General features: G+C 45.8%; 1 protein-coding gene across 1 annotated transcript in view; it reads right to left on the bottom strand.

Moving 5' to 3' along the window:
* The window catches only part of KCNH4 (potassium voltage-gated channel subfamily H member 4), a 67,410-nt gene that overhangs the window by 19,117 nt on the left and 29,027 nt on the right, over nucleotides 1–19,266 (bottom strand). The window contains exons 5-11 of the mRNA XM_063138587.1: nucleotides 17,303–17,546; nucleotides 14,112–14,269; nucleotides 6,874–7,075; nucleotides 4,592–4,786; nucleotides 3,122–3,321; nucleotides 1,644–1,893; nucleotides 556–770 (exon numbers count right to left, since the gene is read on the bottom strand). Of these exons, the coding sequence (XP_062994657.1) occupies nucleotides 556–770; nucleotides 1,644–1,893; nucleotides 3,122–3,321; nucleotides 4,592–4,786; nucleotides 6,874–7,075; nucleotides 14,112–14,269; nucleotides 17,303–17,546 (1,464 nt within the window). The remainder of the gene's footprint in view (nucleotides 1–555; nucleotides 771–1,643; nucleotides 1,894–3,121; nucleotides 3,322–4,591; nucleotides 4,787–6,873; nucleotides 7,076–14,111; nucleotides 14,270–17,302; nucleotides 17,547–19,266) is intronic.

The following is a 19,266-nucleotide window of genomic DNA, read 5'->3' as shown; positions in this document are numbered from 1 at the left end:
TTATTCACACACAATTTCAAGCCCCACTTGCTTGTTGAAATTTGCCTTTAAAAAGAAAGCTGTGGGTGTTTGTAGCACTTCAAAAACCTGCAAGATGTGTTTGACCAGCAGTGACAGCAGGACGAAAGGAAGAAGTGCGCGGACATGCCTGGAATAGATGCCTCTGTTGTCACCCCTTAAAAAAGTGTGATCTGTCTCTAATCTGAAGGTTCCTTTTAGCTTCCCTGCAACTGAGGAAGGGACGCAGGGTGGTGGGAGAAGGAACCTCTCTCTTTGCCTTTCCCTGCTCAGATAAGGGTATAAGAAGTAGTGGTGGAAGGGCACTGATGCAGTCTGAGGGACTAGGAACATGGATTCTAATGAACTGGGAAAGTGGGTGGTGGTGGTGAGTTCAGCAGCGGATGTGAAAGACTCCTGGGAATACTGAGGGGCCCTGGGAGGGTGGCTATCCGTACAGGGAAAACTGGGAATACTGGGTGAGTGGCTATCCGTACAGGGAAAAGGGGGAAGGGGATAGGTAGACATTGGTTTAACCTGCACCACGGACCCACCTACCTCAATCTCACTGCCCTCGCGGAGGTTGAAGGTGAGGTCCTGGTGGATATCTGCCATAAACTTGGCAGAATATTCGGGGTACAGCTCCAGCACTTCAAAGAGCCCACGCAAGCTGATGTATTGGAGGTCACAGTAGGTCAATGCCTTGACATCTGCGTTGGTCTTGATGACCTGGTCTTTGCTGGGCAGGTCAGCACCGATGAGATCTCCTTTACCTACAAACAGTTAAGATTTGGGATGTGTGTGAATGGAATTGGACATTGGGGTTTTTTTTGGGGGGGGGCAGCACTTTGCTCCCATCAAAAGTCACAGAGTGTCTGGGTCCCGGACTTGGAGTTTGTGGGCTGAGGATGGGACTAACTTGGACTAGCTTTACAAACACCTCAAACCTGGTTTTTTCCCCAGGCCTTGGGCTTCTTCCAACATGCAAGGGAGCACTGGGCAGTGCCTGTGTTTGGCAGGCAGTATAAAGCGATTGGATTTGATCCAGGGGTCAGTTTTGAAGTACATGTGCTCATCATGATAATCTCCATAGCCACACCCCCAGGGAGAGTCCCAAAATTCAGGCAGCTGTATTGATCCGTATCTACAAACCCATCCAAGCAGTTCTCATCTTGACCGGGAGCAGGTCTTTTGTAATGTGTTGGGTCTGAATGGCCCAGTCAAGACCAAGCCACCCCAAAATACTTTGGATTACAACAGGGAACATTAGATGGCTGCTGGGAAAATTCATTCCCCCCACCCCCTTCAGCAGCTGAGCTCAGAAGGAACAGGGAAATCTGAGGGGGGTGGCAGATGATGTCAGAGTCCCTGCTAATAAAAAAAGTGCTGGTGCTACATCCCAGCGAGCCCTGCCTCCACTACATCACTGACTGGATAACACGAGCCAGGCTTTCTGCTTCTGCTTGCCATGCTTCTGTCTGCAACAGCTCAGCATCAGATATCAGGGGCATATTCTTGGCCAAGATTAACATACCACCACCTGCAGCCTCGGCCTGGCCCCAGCAGGGAAACAGCCCTCTCCCCCTCCAAAGAGACACCGGTCTCGCTGTGTGGCCGCTTTGCCTCCTGCTCTCCGGGAGCCTTACCCAAAATGGCCAGCACGATGTTGTCCTTGAGGACTTCGAGGGAGCCAGAGCAGACAAAGTAGTTGGCTTGCAGGGCGTCCCCCTGGCGGAGCAGGTACTCGCCAGGAGCGCAGAAGGAGGTCTTGATGTGCAGGGATAAGGCGCGCAGGCAGCCGCGGCTGGCGCTCTCAAACAGCGGCAGCTGCAAGATGTCCTTGTTTAGGTGCATGGCGATGTCAGCTCGCAGCTCGTCTGGGAAGTCACGCAGGAGCTGTGGCAGAAGGTGGGAGAGAGAAAGGGAGGCTTTTGCAGGGGGCTCGTTGCCATTTGAGCCCACGGCTACCTTGCAACCTCCGGGTGTGTCACCGCGTCACCACTAGTCTCCTCCGTTACCCAGTTCTGTCCCTAGAGCCTGTCGTTTTCTTTCCCTTCTCAGATCGTAGGGGAAACAGAGTGAAAAATATGGGGTGGTACAGGAAAGATAGGCATCTGGTGGAATAGGGATGATGCCTCACAGTGATTCAGCTAAGCACTTTTAGAACTTGGTCTCAACTTTACTAATTTTGCACTTTTGCACGTGAACTGAAACTTAGTAATCCTTTAAAATTCGCACTTCTCTGAATTTTGCAATGAAGTTCTCCAATCAAAACATCATCATCATCATATATTTATTTATTACCTGCCTCTCCCTCTGGATCGAGGCGGGGAACAACATTAATAAAATATAATACATAAAATTAGTTAAAAGAGCATATAAAACTAATACAATATTAAAATAACAATCACAACATCTTAAAATTCTTAAGTTTAAAATTCATCTGGGTAGGCCTGCTGGAAAAGACTAGTCTTTACAGCTGTTTTAAAGTCAGAGAGAGCATTAAGCTGACGAATCTCCTCCGGCAGGCCATTCCACAGTCTGGGAGCGGCAGAAGAGAAGGTCCTCTGGGTAACAGTTGCCAGCCTAGTTGTGGCTGACAGACGACTTGAGTGTGCGGGGCGGATTGTATGGGAGAAGGCGATCCCACAGGTAGTCTGGACCCAAAACATGTAGGGCTTTAAAGGTAATAACCAACACTTTATACTTCGCCCAAACATGCACTCAGAAGCATGTATATTAGGGGAAACAATGTTCAAAAATGCATTATTTTAGGAAAAATTCTTGCAAGAAAATATGTGTATTAGGAAAAAATGTTTTTTAAATCCATGTCTTGGTAGAAAGGTGCACCAAAATTGTTTATGAATATTCATATAATTTTTTAATTTTTTTTTAGATATTACTAAGTTTGAGATGAACTGAATTTAAGACTGGAGAAATGCTCCACATTTGAGACAAAGCGAACGTAAGATTGGAAAAATGAGAAACGGAGAAAAATTGACACTGACACCTTCGTTCGTCTCGACTCGGGTCTGATAGATTCACACCCGCCCTTTTAGCCACTGGACCAGCACTCCCTCCCCACCTCTCTCCTACGGAAACTCGTCGAGTGAGCCGCCGCTACCTCATTGGCATCAATGCCGTTGTTGACGGACCACGTGGTCTGAAAGTACTCCAACATTCGCTGCTTGAGCTGCTGGGGCAGGCGGTGGACACGGATGAAATCCTTCAGATCCTTCATGCGGGTATGATAGAGGGAGCGCCGTGAATACATGCGCTGGATGATGGCTGTCACATTGCCAAAGACTACAGCATGCATCAGAGCTGGAATGGAGAGGAGAGAAAGGCAAGAGAAGCTCTGTTGGATCTGGCCATTACTCCATCTAATTCAGTCTCCTATTTCCAACTGTTGACAGCCTTCATCCAACTGTTGACAACTGCTTCTCCATCTTCAAACTGTCTCTGAACATGGAAGTTTAACTTAGTTATCATGGCCAATGGTTGTGATACACTTTGCCCACACACCAGCCACAATTCCCCTGGAACATTGCAATCAATTCAGAAATAACAATTTTAAATTATACAAAACTATCAACTGGATGTCTCCAAGATGGTGCCCAAGACACCTCTCCTGGTGCCTGCCAGGTTCCCTGCTCCTCCTGACTTTTATTTTACTTTTAAGATTGTTTTTCTCTTTCAACTAGGAGGCTGCCATGCTTGCAAAGTGAAGTACAGCTCTCCAGTGTCATCTTTTTTTGGATTCCAAGGAGTAGTTTTGTGTTTTGGAGCTCAGCCCCCCACCTCCGCCACGGACTTAGGTTCTTGAGGAACTTAATTTTCTTTTAGTTTGCCTTCTGGAAAATGAGTGTGACTAGCCATGCTCACTAGGGCTGGGCAGGGTTCAAACCTCGGATATTCAAATCCGAGGTTCAGAGGCCATTTTGTGGCAGACCCACCATTTTAGGATGGGATCCACCATTTTACGAAGGGACCCACCATTTTAGGATGGTGATCTCACAAGAGGCTACCAGCAATGGCAGAAGGGAAACCAACAATCACACGAGGAGCGGGCGATTACGCGCAGCAAAGACATGTCTGCCCTTTGCTCCTGGGCCCCGGTAAGTCCAGCCCTCCCCAGCACTGCATTCTGGGGGCTGTACTGAGGCCTAGGACTTTGCCAGAGCATGGCGGATCCCATCCTAAAATGCCACAAAATAGCCTCTCAACCTCAGATTCAAATATCCGAGGTTCGAACCTTGCACAGCCCTAATGCTCACTATGGCAGCCATTTTATGGGAGTGCACACAACACACTCTAAAAATTCCCAATATGCTCACTAACCCAAAAAGATTGGTGCTATAAACTATTCCTAACAACCATCACCATTTTTCACTCTTCCTTTTTTATTCCCACACCTTTCTCATTTAGGATTAAGCCCAGAGTCACTTCATCTCTGGGAAGTAGGACTAGGAAGGCTTCCCCTCACCCTTAACTAAACAAAACAACAGAGAATCCCTAAATCCCAGATTCCCTGCTCGTTTTTCATGGTGCGCTTGTTGTGACAGATGCGCAGCCATGCCCGGGCTGGACTCACCACCAATGAGCATGGTGCAGATGGAGAAGATTTTCTCGGCGTCTGTGTTGGCACAGACATTGCCAAAGCCCACACTGGTCAGGCTGCTGAGGGTAAAGTACAGGGAAGCGATGTAGGCGCTGCGGATGGACGGTCCGCCCACGGAGCTGTTGATGTACGGAGCCTCTATCCGCTTGCCCAGTTCGTGGAGCCAGCCTGCTGGGCACAAGGAGGGGTTAATCCTCTCGGGTTGGTGAGGAGTCAGAGACGCTGAGTCATGGTATCACAGAGGAGAGGTCCTGATGATGCAGGGACTGAGGACCTCTGGACTTGGGTTCAGGAAGCGCTCCTGGAGAGAACCACATACGGCTCGACAGAGACTCCCATGGGAGGGGAACCCCAGAAGCCACCACTGCCCTCATCTCCTTTTGCCTAGGGCAAACGTCCCCAACCTGGCACGTTTCAGACATGTCGGACAGGGTCAGCATCAAGGGTAGGCATGGCTGAGCACCAGCTGAGGGACCACACCCTACCAGCGTTGTATGCATGCAGCACCTGGTGAAATTCCCTCTCCATCACAACAGTGACAGCTGCAGGAGCTAAACTAGAGTGACCAGATACAAAAGAGGGCAGGGCTCCTGCAGCTTTCACTTTTGTGATGAAGAAGGAATTTCACCTGGTGCAACATGCATACAAATGACTCCTGCTGAAATTCCCCTTTCAATTCAGCTGTTAAAGATACAGGAGCCCTGTCCTCCTTTTCATAGGGTCACCCTACAAATGTTACTTTAAGGAAAAGAACCCTGAAAATCCGCAAGCTGGTCCAAAGCGATCTGTATCGAGTCAGGACAGCTTCCGGGTAAGCAAGCTGAAGTCCGGGGGAACAAGCTGCTAAAAGCTCAGCGAACTTTACTTCCAGGACGGATTCCTCTGACATCCCTAATTGCAATCTGCTTGTTCACTCGCCTCTTGTTGTGGCCTGGACAACGGTGGTGGTGAGTAGGCAGAGCAGTCGAGACCTCGGCCTACTTGCTTCCTGCCTCTCTGCCTGCCAACAAAGCAAGTGGTAGCAATGAGGAGAAAGAAGAGGAGGGGCAAGGGCAGCTGGCAGTGAGATAGGGGACTCACTGCGGGTGTCTTTGCCTAAGGGCCCTCAAAAAAGCACTGTTGTTGGACTACAACTCCCATCATCACAAGTCAGCAAGACCAATGGGCTTTGCTGTCTGGGGATTGTAGGAGTTGTAGTTGAAGGAATTTGGAGGGTGGCAGGTTAGGGAAGTCTAGCATAAGCTCACCCTGCTCCACTCCCTAGACTCCTCAGAACCTTTTTGCAGTGCAAGAGGGCACCCTCCCTCCTCTACCATGCCACATCCAGGGGGCAGCAGCAGGTTTTTCTGCACCTGAAAAACAAGGCATGTCCCCTTTAAATCCCAGCAATCTTTCCCAGAGTGCGGGAGATCTTGAGACCCCAGTCAGACTGAAACTCAGTTGGGGCCAGGTTCTTGCTGGAGTATTATGTTAAGCTTGCTGCCCTGAGTTGCTTGGAGACTGACTCTGGTCCCACCTCCACAGAGCTATGAACATGGTCCAGGCCCCCCCATAAACTACCCTGCTGAACCTACCCTACACCACTTGCAGGCTCCAACCTTGAACAAGATATTCTGCCCATTTATGTAGCGCTCCAACTCATAGTGAAGACAGATGTAGTATTTAAAGAGCAGTACCAGAAGGCTCTTCAACCTGCTTCATAATTTGCATGGCAGACAGACATGCCAGCAAGTCAAATTCTGGATCAGCCATCAATCTTTCTTCTTCCTGCCTTGCTTCAGGTGAGCCATCCACCAGTTTTGGTTTTTTGGTTTAATTAGGCAACATATATGTGTTTTTTGGTTCATGTATGCATCCTTAAAACCTAATTGCAAAACTGCTCTGCAATTTGCATGTGCAGGGTGCATGTGCAGGATGAGTGTTGGTAACGTAACAGGAGCTAGCCACTCTGTGCTCTCCAAAACCAGATTTTCCCTGGATCAAAGTGAACTGTGCTGCAAACTTGCAGAAGCGGTTTTTCAGAGCTTGCCTCTGGAGAGAAAAAAATAGATATTTGTACAGAACACAGGGCCGGCATCTCCAAAGCAGCCCCACTGGTCTAAAACTATTGCATTTGCCTTTACTCTTGCTCAGACCCCACTCCCTTCCCGGAATACACAACGCCCTGGCAATCAATTCCAAGAGGAGATGCATCTAATTCCGTTCAGTGCCACACGCCCAGGGATTTCTGCAAGAAGTGCTTCCCTTAAGCTCACCAATGTCCCAGGTCACTGGGTCGTTGCTCTCCTGCCTGCCGATGACATACCAGATGCAAGCCATCCAGTGGGCCAGCAGGGCAAACATGGACATGAGTAACGTCAGGACCATAGCACTGTACTGAGAATAGCGATCCAGCTTTTGGAGGAGGCGGAGCAAGCGGAGAAGGCGCACCGTCTTCAGCAAGTGCACCAGGTAGGTCTGAAAAGGCAGAGAGAGAGAGGAAGAGTGCAAAGTGAGTCAGACCACTGGGACCATTCAGCCAGTGCGATGCTAGGATGGGAACGTTGGACTAGGAAAATGCCCTGTAAACAAGTCCCATTGAATAGCCACACCATTCATTTTCCTCTACTATTGATAAATGAAGGCCAAATTTAGCCCAGAGGTTGCCAGCTGGTGACTCTCTAGAACAGGGTGGCGCCTGCGAGCACCCACAAACTTTTTTTTTGTCTTCAATAGATTCGTATATAAATAAATATGAAATGCATAAAAACTTTCTAGCAGTTATACATAGGTTTCAGCAAAAATGGACTAAATATCCAAATAGGAATCCATTTGAAGGTAGATGCCATCCATTCGAATATTGAAAGTGTTGTAAGGTCCTCAGTCCATTGCATTATAGGAAGCACAGAGAATCTATTTACGCTGACTGTTCGTTAGAGTCCATGAAACAAGTAAATAATTGAAAGAAGCATGTATATCAGTGAATATTAAAGCCTGCTCCAGTACAAAATTTGACTGTGTAATATCTTCCTCCCCAAAAGAAGCATCATTGCCAAAACATATGTTTAAAAGAAGCATTAGCTGTATTGCACCACCAGCAATTAGCCAAATGAGACAATCCCTTATTAAAGAGACGTTGTCGTGTCTAATAGACACTGAACAAAACTTTTTGCTGAATAAGATGCAACCTAAGATCCATAGACACCACAGGTAGATGCCAAAGCTGTGATCCGCTGATTAGGCATTTTGTGACCATGCCCACAGCAGTTCCCCAAATGCCCAGATGTGCCCATGGGTCAAAAAAGGTTGGGGACCCCTGCTCTAGAAGGCAATTTTATCATGGGATGTTGCTTGATAATTAAAACATGAGTCTACCTCACAGGGCTGTTGTGACGAAAAAATGGAATGGGGGAAACCATTATTATTATTATTATTATTATTATTTATTTATTTATTTATTTATATAGCGCCATCAATGTACATGGTGCAGAGTAAAACAATAAAATAGCAAGACCCTGCCGCATAGGCTTACATTCTAATAAAATCATAATAAAACAATAGGGAGGGGAAGAGTACACTACCTTGTACACTACCTTGAGGTCCTTGGAGGCAAGGTAGGTTATAAATTAAATAATATCCAATGGAATTTTAGGATGCCTTTAGGATGCTTTTAGGATGTCTTTTTTTGAATGTTTTAACAATGTATACTATGCTTTTAATCAGTATTTTATGTGTTTTGTACTTGCTGCTGTTCCCCGCCTCAATCAAAATGGGGAGGCGGGTAAAAAATAAATTTATTATTATTAATAAAATAAATAAACTTTTGAAATTTAGGCCTATTGTGTCGCAGTTTTGGAACATGTTATCTTCAGAAATGGCAAATATTACACATCAAACTGATAGCAGCAGGGAGGGATTTTATCTTGTGAAAGAATGTAATCTGCCAAGGGTTAAAGATGGGTTCTCTGCCAAAGGGTGGCTGCAGCTGGCTACATGCCAGATTTGCATTCCTTAATGGTGGACATCATGTGCTAGCAGACAAAGAGAAAAACTTTCAACCAATGGAGCATCGAATGTAACCTATGACTCATTGAGATTGTGCACCTTAACTTGCTAATTGAGTGTAACTTAACTTGCTAACCCTGCCCTGACCAATATGCAGATGACACCACTTTGATGGCTGAAAGCGAGGAGGAGCTGAGGAGCCTTATGACAAAGGTGAAAGAAGAAAGTGCAAAAGCTGGGTTGCAATTAAACCTCAAAAAAACCAAGATTATGGCAACCAGCTTGATTGATAACTGGCAAATAGAGGGAGAAAACATGGAGGCAGTGACAGACTTTGTATTTCTGGGCGCGAAGATTACTGCAGACGCTGACTGCAGCCAGGAAATCAGAAGACGTTTACTTCTTGGGAGGAGAGCAATGACAAATCTTGATAAAATAGTTAAGAGCAGAGACACCACACTGACAACAAAGGTCCGCATAGTTAAAGCAATGGTATTCCCCGTAGTAACCTATGGCTGCGAGAGCTGGACCATAAGGAAAGCTGAGCGAAGGAAGATAGATGCTTTTGAACTGTGGTGTTGGAGGAAAATTCTGAGAGTGCCTTGGACTGCAAGAAGATCAAACCAGTCCATACTCCAGGAAATAAAGACAGACTGCTCACTTGAGGGAATGGTATTAAAGGCAAAACGGAAGTACTTTGGCCACATAATGAGAAGACAGGATACCCTGGAGAAGAGGCTGATGCTAGGGAAAGTGGAAGGCAAAAAGAAGAGGGGCCGACCAAGGGCAAGATGGATGGATGATATTCTGGAGGTGACAGACTTGACCTTGGGGGAGCTATGGGTGGCGACAGCCGACAGAAAGCTCTGGCGTGGGCTGGTCCATGAAGTCACGAAGAGTCGGAAACGACTGAACGAGTAAACAACAAACAACAGCCCCTGTGTAATCAGAGCATATATATACTGTAAGATTCCTTTGTTCGGGGTGCCTCCATTTTGTAGAACTGGAGAGCACCCTTATACTGCAATATCGGAAGTATAAATAATAAAGAACATTCTCCAGCCTCATGTGTTTGATTAAATATTAGCGAGCCTTTCACCACTTTGAGGGACAACAAAACCATACATGGGACACCAGCACTGGCCTTACTAACAATAAGGGAAGAATAAAATACAAAAGTGACATCGAAGGACTTAATTGGGTTCATGCTGATGGCTGCCCAAAGAGTCCGAGCCAAAAGTTGGGAAACTGCAGAACTTCTCATTGAAATCATAAGGTCTATGGAATTATGGCAAATAGCCATGGCAGGAAAATTGACAGACCAAATGAAACTAGCTAAAGGCAAAGTCGAAACATCTGATTATTATGAAACATGGCAGGATTTTATTTTATATACTGCTCAGGGGCATACACAGCAGTATTTGTCAAAGCCTTTCCTCAGACTATGGAAAAGAGACTAAATATAAGCTTGACATACAGAAGAATTATAAAGAAAACTTCTAAGAAGCCCTGTATTCCACGTATGTCTTGGACTGTAAGGTAAAGCGGGGGAAAATATGAATAGAGGTTAAGTGTGCTACCCTCTGCCAATAATCTGATTTACATTTAATGTATTTCTTTTTTTAAATTTCTTTTCTTTTTATTCTTTTTTCCCTCTCTGTTGATTTTGTTTTGGAAAACTAATAAAACAGAAGAAGAAGAAGAAGAAGAAGAAGAAGAAGAAGAAGAAGAAGAAGAAGAAGAAGAAGAAGTCATCATCGTCATCATCTAGGCCTTTCCTAGCCTTCTTTCCTCCAGAGATGTTGGCCACCAAGTTTATTTATTTAATTTTTATACTGCCCAATAGCTGAAGTTCTCTGGGCAGTTTACAAAAAATAAAACCATAAAAATAATTCAAAATATAAAACAAAGTATAAAAGCATAATATAAAATACAATATAAAAGCATAGCCAGGATAAAATCAAGCAGCAATGCAGAAGTTAATACAGATTTAAAATACAAATTTAAAACAGCAAAGTTAAAATTAAGTTGCTAGAATGTTAAAATGCTGAGAAACTAAAAAGGTCTTCACCTGGCATCTAAAAGAGTATAGTGTAGGTGCCAAGTGAACCTCTTTAAGGAGCTCATTCCACAGCCAGGGTGCCACAGCAGAAAAGGCCCTCCTTCTGGTAGCCACCCGCTTCACTTCCTTAGGCAGGGGCTCACCTTAGGGTCCAGGCAGGTACATAGGATCTAATGTATGCAGAACCATGTGTGCTGTAGAACTGAGCTATGGCTAAGATGAGTGCTTCTGAACTGGGATCCAAAACCCACAGGTCAAGCAGGGGGGAAGGGGGTATTGGGTCTACAGTAAAGGCCTGGATGCCGGAATGTGTCCTCCAGAACTAAAGCTGACTGGAAAATAAAATAATAACAGAAAGCCCCCTTGGGCATTTGTAGAATGGATTCCCATCACTAGGCAGCCACATGCAGTCCCCACGTACATTTGGGCCTGAGGGGTGGGTAAGGTCAGCTAGCTTTCCTATTTAGAATCCATTTTGTGTCTTCTAAGCAGACTAAGGCCCAGCAATTCTCACTTCGGAAGCTGTTTGCTGCAGTTCTGCGAGACAGGGTGGGGCAGTGGTTTGGGGGACTCTGGAAGCCTTGGTTCAAGCAGAGCCTGAGGTCAGGTCACCACTAGCTTGAAAGGCAGATGAAATCTGATAAGTTTTAATTGGGATGTAAGCTGCTCCATGTACTGTCAAGTGAAAGCAATGGCCAGATAGCAACCTCATTAGCTAAGAGTCTGTGTTAAAGGCCTCAAAGGCAGGATCCTGATGTCATCATGACACCCTCCGTCAGGCAGTCTAATGAGACCCCGAGGGAGAAGGAGGCTAAGACATAAAGGTGCATCCACTGGTAAGTCAGAACAGTGGGGTGTAGGATTTTCTACTGTAGAAGGAACTTGAAGCTGGTCAAAGAGAGAATAGATTTGATTCCGTTAGAATCAAAACAAAATTTGAATCCAATCAAAAATTCACCTAAATACATTTTGAAATCTGAATCCAGAATTTCAAAATGTGCAAGTGTTCATTTTAAACATTTTGAAGAACACACAAAATTCAGTCCTAAATCTTTTGTTGTACCATTAAAAAAACACTCAAAAAACACTATAACAACTTTGGACTACTATTGTGGGCTTTGACAAGTGTGCAAAATCACCCCTGTTCTAGAGATGAAAGCAACACGTTTGTGTACTTATATGTGCTAATAGTGAACTCATTCTCAGAGTGCTGATCCTTCTGTAGCCAAAATGGCACCACCTATGAACAGGTATCAGCAGGATCAGAGGAACCCCAAGGTTTGTGGAGGTACCAAAAAAAACCAACCACCTGTAGGGATGGGGGAAATCCCAAATGAGAACTGAGCATGCTTAGTGGGCATGGAACACTAACTGTTGTGGGGGTAATGAAACGGACTTCTGAGGGAATTGGAACATGAAGAACGGTCTCAGGGGTGCACACTAAGTTTTTTTCTTTTTTTAAAGCATCCTCAACATCTCCCCTAAAGGCAAAATAGATGAAAGAGGAGCAGTCCTTTACCAAGGACAGGTACCGGACATCAGGGACAGTCCCTGATGAATAGGACAACTGGTGCTTCGGTTTTCTTTGTTTTGCAGTGGTGGATCTCAGGCCTTAGCTAGACCTAAGGTTTATCCCGGGATTGTCCAGGGGTCATCCCTGTTCATGTAAATGACACACAGGGGATCCAGGGAGCAGGCAGGGACAACCCCGGAACGATCCCGGGATAAACCTTAGGTCTAGCTAAGGCCTCACTCACTGGTTCAATTCGGAGGTGGTAGTGGTGCAGTTAGGGCTGGACCTTTGGCCAAAGTCCAGGGCTCCACAGCCCAGAACAGCCCCACATGACCACCCAGAGAGTAGTAGATGATGAGGGCAACAGGGGAGCCAAAGTAAACTCCATTTTATTCCTGTAGTCATGCTGCTGTTATGATTTAAGTGAGGTTATCATGCAAAATGGCACACGCTCAGAGTGGTCCCCTGCCCCCGGGCTGGCAAGCAGTTTTGTTGCTAGAACACATCAGGAATGTAGAAGTCGGCGTAAAGCATGGAATAGCGGTTTGGGGTGGGGCGGGGGAAGAGAAATATTCATTGTGTGCTTCACAGCTGGAGTGATATACACGGCCATCTAAAGCCCCCCTCCCTCATTAAGTCCAGGGTCTAAACTTAGCTCTGGGAGACGTAGGCGGTTTCTCTCCACACTGGAGATTTTTAAGAGGTCGCTTTCCATACCTTATGCCGTAGCCCATAGAAACATATCCCTATGTGACCTTGATGGAGAGTTCATGCTGTTAAACAAAGTTTGCTGCAGATCCTGTTTTGTGGTGGTTCAGCCACAAGGCTTAATTTCAGGCAAAGCTCAGCTCTGGGACTGCTTTGGCACATTAGAGCTGAATGATGAGAAATAATCGTGAAGAACAGCACGGCCTCAGAGCATGTGTGAAGTGCATTTCCACCACCACTGGCTAACTGCAGGCTAGCCCCTCCCCTTTAAGGATGAAGAGGTGGGGTTCAAGCCTGGGATATAAGTAGCACTAGACAGCGTTGCTAGACGAGAAGCCTCCAGTTCAAACCTCATCTCAATCGTGATTATTAGGTGGCCTTAGGAAACCTATGCTGTTTTGGTCTTAGCTCCTCATCTGCAGCATCCTGTACTATATACTAACAGCAAGCTTATTTGCTGAGTGAGGAGCCTTATGTGGCCAAAATGACACAATCAGTGCACAAGAGGGAGGCATCAGCAGGCGCCTGGGAGCCTCAAGGTTTTCAGAAGTATAAAGAAACTTTCGGAGAGGGGAAGACCTACGGAGGGAAAGCAAAAACAGCCGAATGAGGATGTAACATGCTCAATGGGCACGGAAAGCTAGCTAACTGTTGGAGGGGGCAAGGGCAGGCCGTGAGGAGGGAATGGAGTCTCCTGAGGGAAGGCATGTTTGCCTGGGACCCTGAACAGGCACACTTCTGCACTCCAATGTTTTGTTGCAGATACAACCTGCGGGGATGATAATACCGATCTACCCTGCAAGGTTGTTGTAAGAATTGTTAAGGTGTGCAATATAAATAGAAATTTACAATTATTTCATCAGATTGCCTCTGAGCATGTGCGAAGCGCTTTTAGTCACTACTCAGTCAGTAACAGCAGTTCATCTCCCGTTTATGCATTTGGGATAACAGGGGTGGGGGGGTCAGCCTTTTGTTATCACAGTTTATCATTTCCGTGGCACCTTATTAGGTTTATAACACTTTATCGTAACCATTTTAGACATTCTCGCAAGAACAGAAAGCATCTGCTTCTGATCACGCAGCCTACAAAGTGGTGCCTGTGGGGGGGGGGGGATCTCTTTTTAAAAAGTAACCATTTGGCAATCCCAGCAAAAGGAATAAGGCCCTTCCTACTCCAGCATTGAACTCTTGCTGATTCCAAGGGGCAGAATGAAAGAGCCACTCACCACTGGAACATTGAAGGCATAGAGGAGGTCAAAGGGCAAGGCGGCGATCAGATCCACAAAGAACCATGTGGCCACATAGTGGAGGCAGATAGAACGAGTATCATAAACCACCTGGCCTGACTGGCTGACATACGTAGTCCGGAAGTTCAAAATCATGTCTGCCAAGAGAGAAGAGGTAGCATGTTCACACACCGCGCACATGCGCCAGCAGTTCCTGCTCATCAGTTACTTTCCCCTCTGACAGCAGTGGTGCAGAAAGAGAAACATGGGCAAGGTCCATGTCAAACCAAAAGCTCAAGCAAGCACTATCTCTCACCTTAACAATGAGGCAAAGGTCCCACTGGGTTAAACCAGTATAGATTTGGTCTCACCCATGGGGCATGTCTACACCAGCCATTTATCCCGGGATCGTTCCAGGATCATCCCTGTGCATCCAAATGACACACAGGGGATCCCGGGAACAGGCAGGGACGATCCCTCCATTTGCCTGGGATAATCCTTAGGTGTAGAGAGGGCCTTGGTCTCCAATGTGCCCATAGGATGGAAGCTCACAAGCTGAGCAAATTGGAGACAGACCTCCATGTAGGTAATACAACAATAGCTTGATGAGTGCACAGATGGGAGTTGCAATAAGCAGTCTGTTAAGGGTTATGGTCAAGCTAAAAAAGAAAACGATAATACCGTATTTCTTCGATTGTAAGACACCATCGATTGTACGACGCACACTAATTTCAGTACCATCAACAGAAAAAAAAGCTTTGATTCTAAGAATAATAATCTCACCTGCGATTCTAGGATGCACCCCGTTTTTAGAGATGTTTATATGGGGGGGGGAAGTGTGTCTTAGAATTGAAGAAATACAGTAGCTTTATTCTAAGTAAAAAACACCATACATCGTCACTTCTACTACTAGAGATTAAAAAAAGACGAAACCTCATTGCAGAGCGAGAAGGAGAGAGATAAGAAAAGGGAGGAGGGGAACCAGATTGGAAGGGAAGCGCTCAAGATATAGGAGCGGAAGAAAGGGCAGAACTAATTAAATAAAGACAAATAAGGGAAGGTTAATAAGATTAACCCCTTCTGGACAACCAACAAGCATCATTGCCTATTTTCAACACCCCAGTGTTATTTCTCCCCAGTATCCAATAATCACAGTTATACCGTCTCTGGTCCTATCCTCATTCTTAGTTAGCTAAGCTAATTAACTCTAGACATGCTACATATCTAAATCCTTTTCGGATCTGTTTAACAGTCCACCACTCCTAATCAGGGAACTCTGGAAACTGTAGATTTGTGAAGGTACCTAAGGTTCTTTAACAGAATATTCTCCATATTTTCACCAAAGACTGTTTCTAGGAATTATTGAGGGAATCGAGAACAGTTTGGAATAAAAATTTAGGGAGGGTTGCATGTCTCCCATTTTCTCCTCCTCTAAACCAGCAGTATTCAGTAGCTGAATGTGTTTTACTGTAGGCTGGAGGCATATGGCCAATGAGAGGCCCTAAGGGTGCTACTCTGCCTGATCTACTGCCCTCACTAAGCCTCCAAGCAAATGGAGATCTGGCTTTTCATGTGTCACCTTGAAAACAAGTCTAATTGTTCTAAATAGAAAAGAAAATGTTTCATCATTCAGCTTTCCTCAACCTGGTGCCCTGCAGACATTTATTTATTTATTTATTTATTTATTACATTTCTATACCGCCCAATAGCCGGAGCTCTCTGGGCGGTTCACAAAAATTAAAACCATTCAAAGTATAAAACAACAGTATAAAACCATAATATAAAATACAATATAAAAGCTCAACCAGATAAAAACAGCAGCAATGCAAAATTACAAATTTAAAACCATGTTATTTAAAATGTATAGATTGTTAAAATGTTGGGAGAATAAAAAGGTCTTCACCTGGCATCTAAAAGCATATAATGTAGGTGCCAAGCGAACCTCCTTAGGGAGCTCATTCCACAGCTGGGGTGCCACAGCAGAGAAGGCCCTCCTCCTGGTAGCCACCTGCCTCACTTCCTTTGGCAGGGGCTCACGGAGAAGGACCCCTGAAGATGACCTTAGGGTCCGGGCAGGTACATATGGAATAAAACTCCCATCATCCCCAGCCAGCAGTAGTCCAACAGATTTAGAGGGCACCAGGTTGGGAATGGCGGACATAAACGAATAATTGGTGGTCATTGAGAAGATAACATTAAACTATGTGATAATGTTTTCTTTCTATGAAATGATCCCTGTGATATGAACTTTGGTGCCCATGTTGCATTCCTGTCCAGGTTGTGTCTGGGGTAGATGCTGCTATTGCTCCACTGTAGTTACATGACTGTTCTATTGCCAAGATGGCCAGGTGTCCTAGTTTACAGAGAACAGTCCTCTATTTGGAGGAGGGCTATCCAGTCCAAATTTGGTTTAAAGTCAAAGAACCCTAAGAAGCAAGACCAGGGACCTAGAAACTGCCCATCAAGTGATATTGTTTTACTCTGTACAGCACCATGTACATTGATGGTGCTATATAAATAAATAAATAAATAAATAAATAAATAAATAAATAATAACAACAACATCTGGGCTGCAGAATGAGCAGGCGTGCAAGTCATCTAAAGTATAAACCTATATGTGTCTACTCAGAAGTAAGCCCCACTGAATTCAATGGGTCTTACTCCCAGATAGCCTCGTGTGGCACAGAGTGGTAAGCGGCGATTACTGCAGCCGAAACTCTCCCCACGGCCTGAGTTCGATCCCAGCGGAAGCTGGTTCTCAGGCAGCCGGCTCAGGTCGACTCAGCCTTCCATCCTTCCAAGGTCAGTAAAATGAGTACCCAGCTAGCTGGGGAAAAGGTAACTGCGACTGGGGAAGGAAATGGCAAACCACCCGCTACAAAGTCTGCCAAGAAAACGTCAGCGAAAGCAGGCGTCCCTCTAGGAGTCAGCAATGAGTCAAGTGCTTGCACGAGAGGTTCCTTTCCTTTCCTACTCCCAGATACGTGTGTATAGAATTGCAGCCCTTGTCTGTCTTCTCTGTTACGGTGAGATGTCTTGCAGTTTTATTTAAATAATAGTTATTTCTAAATTTGCACCTATACGTATACATTTGCATAGGCATACGTTACGCAAGTTCTGTCTTCTTCTGGCCCGTTGCGCACCCGCCCACCCCCTGGCCCCAGGAGAAGGCGCAGTTGCCCCATGCTCACCGACAATGAAAAGCATCTCCACGGCGATGTCGCTGACGATGGTGCTGCGAGCGGCCGCCAAACTGTCCTCGATGTCAGTAAAGCACACATTGTAAGGAACAGTCACAGCCACATAGAAAGTGGCCAGGAGAATGAGCCAATCCCAGAGGGCTTTGAAGACGCTGTAGTGGAGGAGGATGAAGCGAGACTTCTGGACGGAGGCCACTTTATACTCGGGCACCGAGGGCTTGTTTTCAAAGACATCCTGAGGAGTAACAGGAGACAAGAACCTCTTTCAGGATCCAGCACCTTAGTCATTAGCAGCTTCTGGGACACAGAAGGGACAGGGCATTCGCAAGTAGAGGATTTGTGGGGGAGGCCCATCCTTCCCCTTCTCCACTTAGCCTCACTCTCCCCTGGGAGTGAGGCTAAGTCATAATGTCAAGGTCAAGGATGGCTGTGGCCAGCCAAGCAGAGTGAAAGAAAGAAATCTCACATTTAAAAGCAAGATTAGCCCATCACCACCCATGGGAGATCTTAGAATTACACCCCACAAAAGTTCCTCTTCATAGATGGTCCCACAAAAAAAAGTATTTAACACACCTTAATATAAGCCATATTCCTTTAGCAGCCCATGGATCTAAGGCAGGGGGGCAAAAAGTGTAGCCCATGAAGCTATTTCTGGTGGCCCAGCAGACCTCTGCTGGGTCTGCCACTGCAGCTGCACCGTGCTAGCAAGAGACACCCCAGGGACTCCCTTCTCTTATCTCCAGTCTCTCATCAGGTGGGAATTCCCTTGCTAGCACTAGCAAGAGAAGCCCCAGGGATTCCTTTGCAGCACTAGCATTGGCAAGGGAATCCCTAGGCTTGTGTGTGACCGATGAGGTCCTCAGAGCCAAAAAGCTGGCAAACCCCCATTGCAAAGGTCATAGAATGGAAGGGGCCTATAAGGCCATCGAGTCCAGCCCCCTGCTCAATCCAGGAATCCACCTTAAAACATCCCTGACAGATGGTTGTCCAGCTGCTTCTTGAATGCCTCTAGTGTGGGAGAGCCCACAACCTCCCTAGGTAACTGGTTCCATTGTCGTACTGCTGTAACAGTCAGAAAGTTTTTCCTGATGTCCAGCCAGAATCTGGCTTCCTGTAACTTCAGTCCGTTATTCTGTGTCCTGCACTCTGGGAGGATCGAGAAGAGATCCTGGGCCTCCTCTGTGTGACAACCTTTCAAGTATTTGAAGAGTGCTATCATGTCTCCCCTCTGTCTTTTCTTCTCCAGGCTAAACATGCCCAGTTCTTTCAGTTTCTCCTCATAGGGCTTTGTTTCCAGATGCCCTCCTCTGAAACCCCTCCAGCTTGTCTGCATCCTTCTTGAACTGTGGTGCCCAGAAATGAACGCAATACTCAAGATGAGGCCTAACCAGTGCCGAATAGAGAGAAACCAGTACACCTTGTACGATTTGAAAGCTATACTTCTATTAACGCAGCCCAAAACAGCATTTGGGGTTTTTTTGCAGCCACATCACACTGTTGGCTCATATTCAGCTTGTGATCAATAGGAGATCGACAATGAAAATGTTCTTGTCCTGCTGTTCAGCAAGATTTATCAAGGCAGCTAGCTATCAAGTTAAAGAAGTCAGCTGCATTTAAGCCCCACAGAAATCAATGGGACATATTAGTCATAACTGATTTTTCACACTTAATTCAATGGGACCTAAGGCAGACTAACTAAGTTTGAATCCAACCTATCAATTTAAGCATACAATAGCAATAGCACTACCACAATATTGATGTATGATTCCTATGAAGGAGATTGGACAGGTAAAGGTTAATGGAGCCAGAGTTCTTTAATAGTCAGTGGCCTGGTTCACACAATCACCACAGCCCACCATGGCTTATTTAAGTCAGGGTGTGTTGTGGCACATGCTGATGGCTATTTTGAATATTCAAGCTGCATCAGGTGGTCGCTGTTAATAAACTACCCATAA

This window comes from Elgaria multicarinata, chromosome 11, assembly GCF_023053635.1.
Source record: "Elgaria multicarinata webbii isolate HBS135686 ecotype San Diego chromosome 11, rElgMul1.1.pri, whole genome shotgun sequence".
NCBI classification, from domain to species: domain Eukaryota; kingdom Metazoa; phylum Chordata; class Lepidosauria; order Squamata; family Anguidae; genus Elgaria; species Elgaria multicarinata.
Note: the sequence above shows the minus strand (reverse complement) of the source record. Positions and strands in the feature narration are given on the sequence as shown.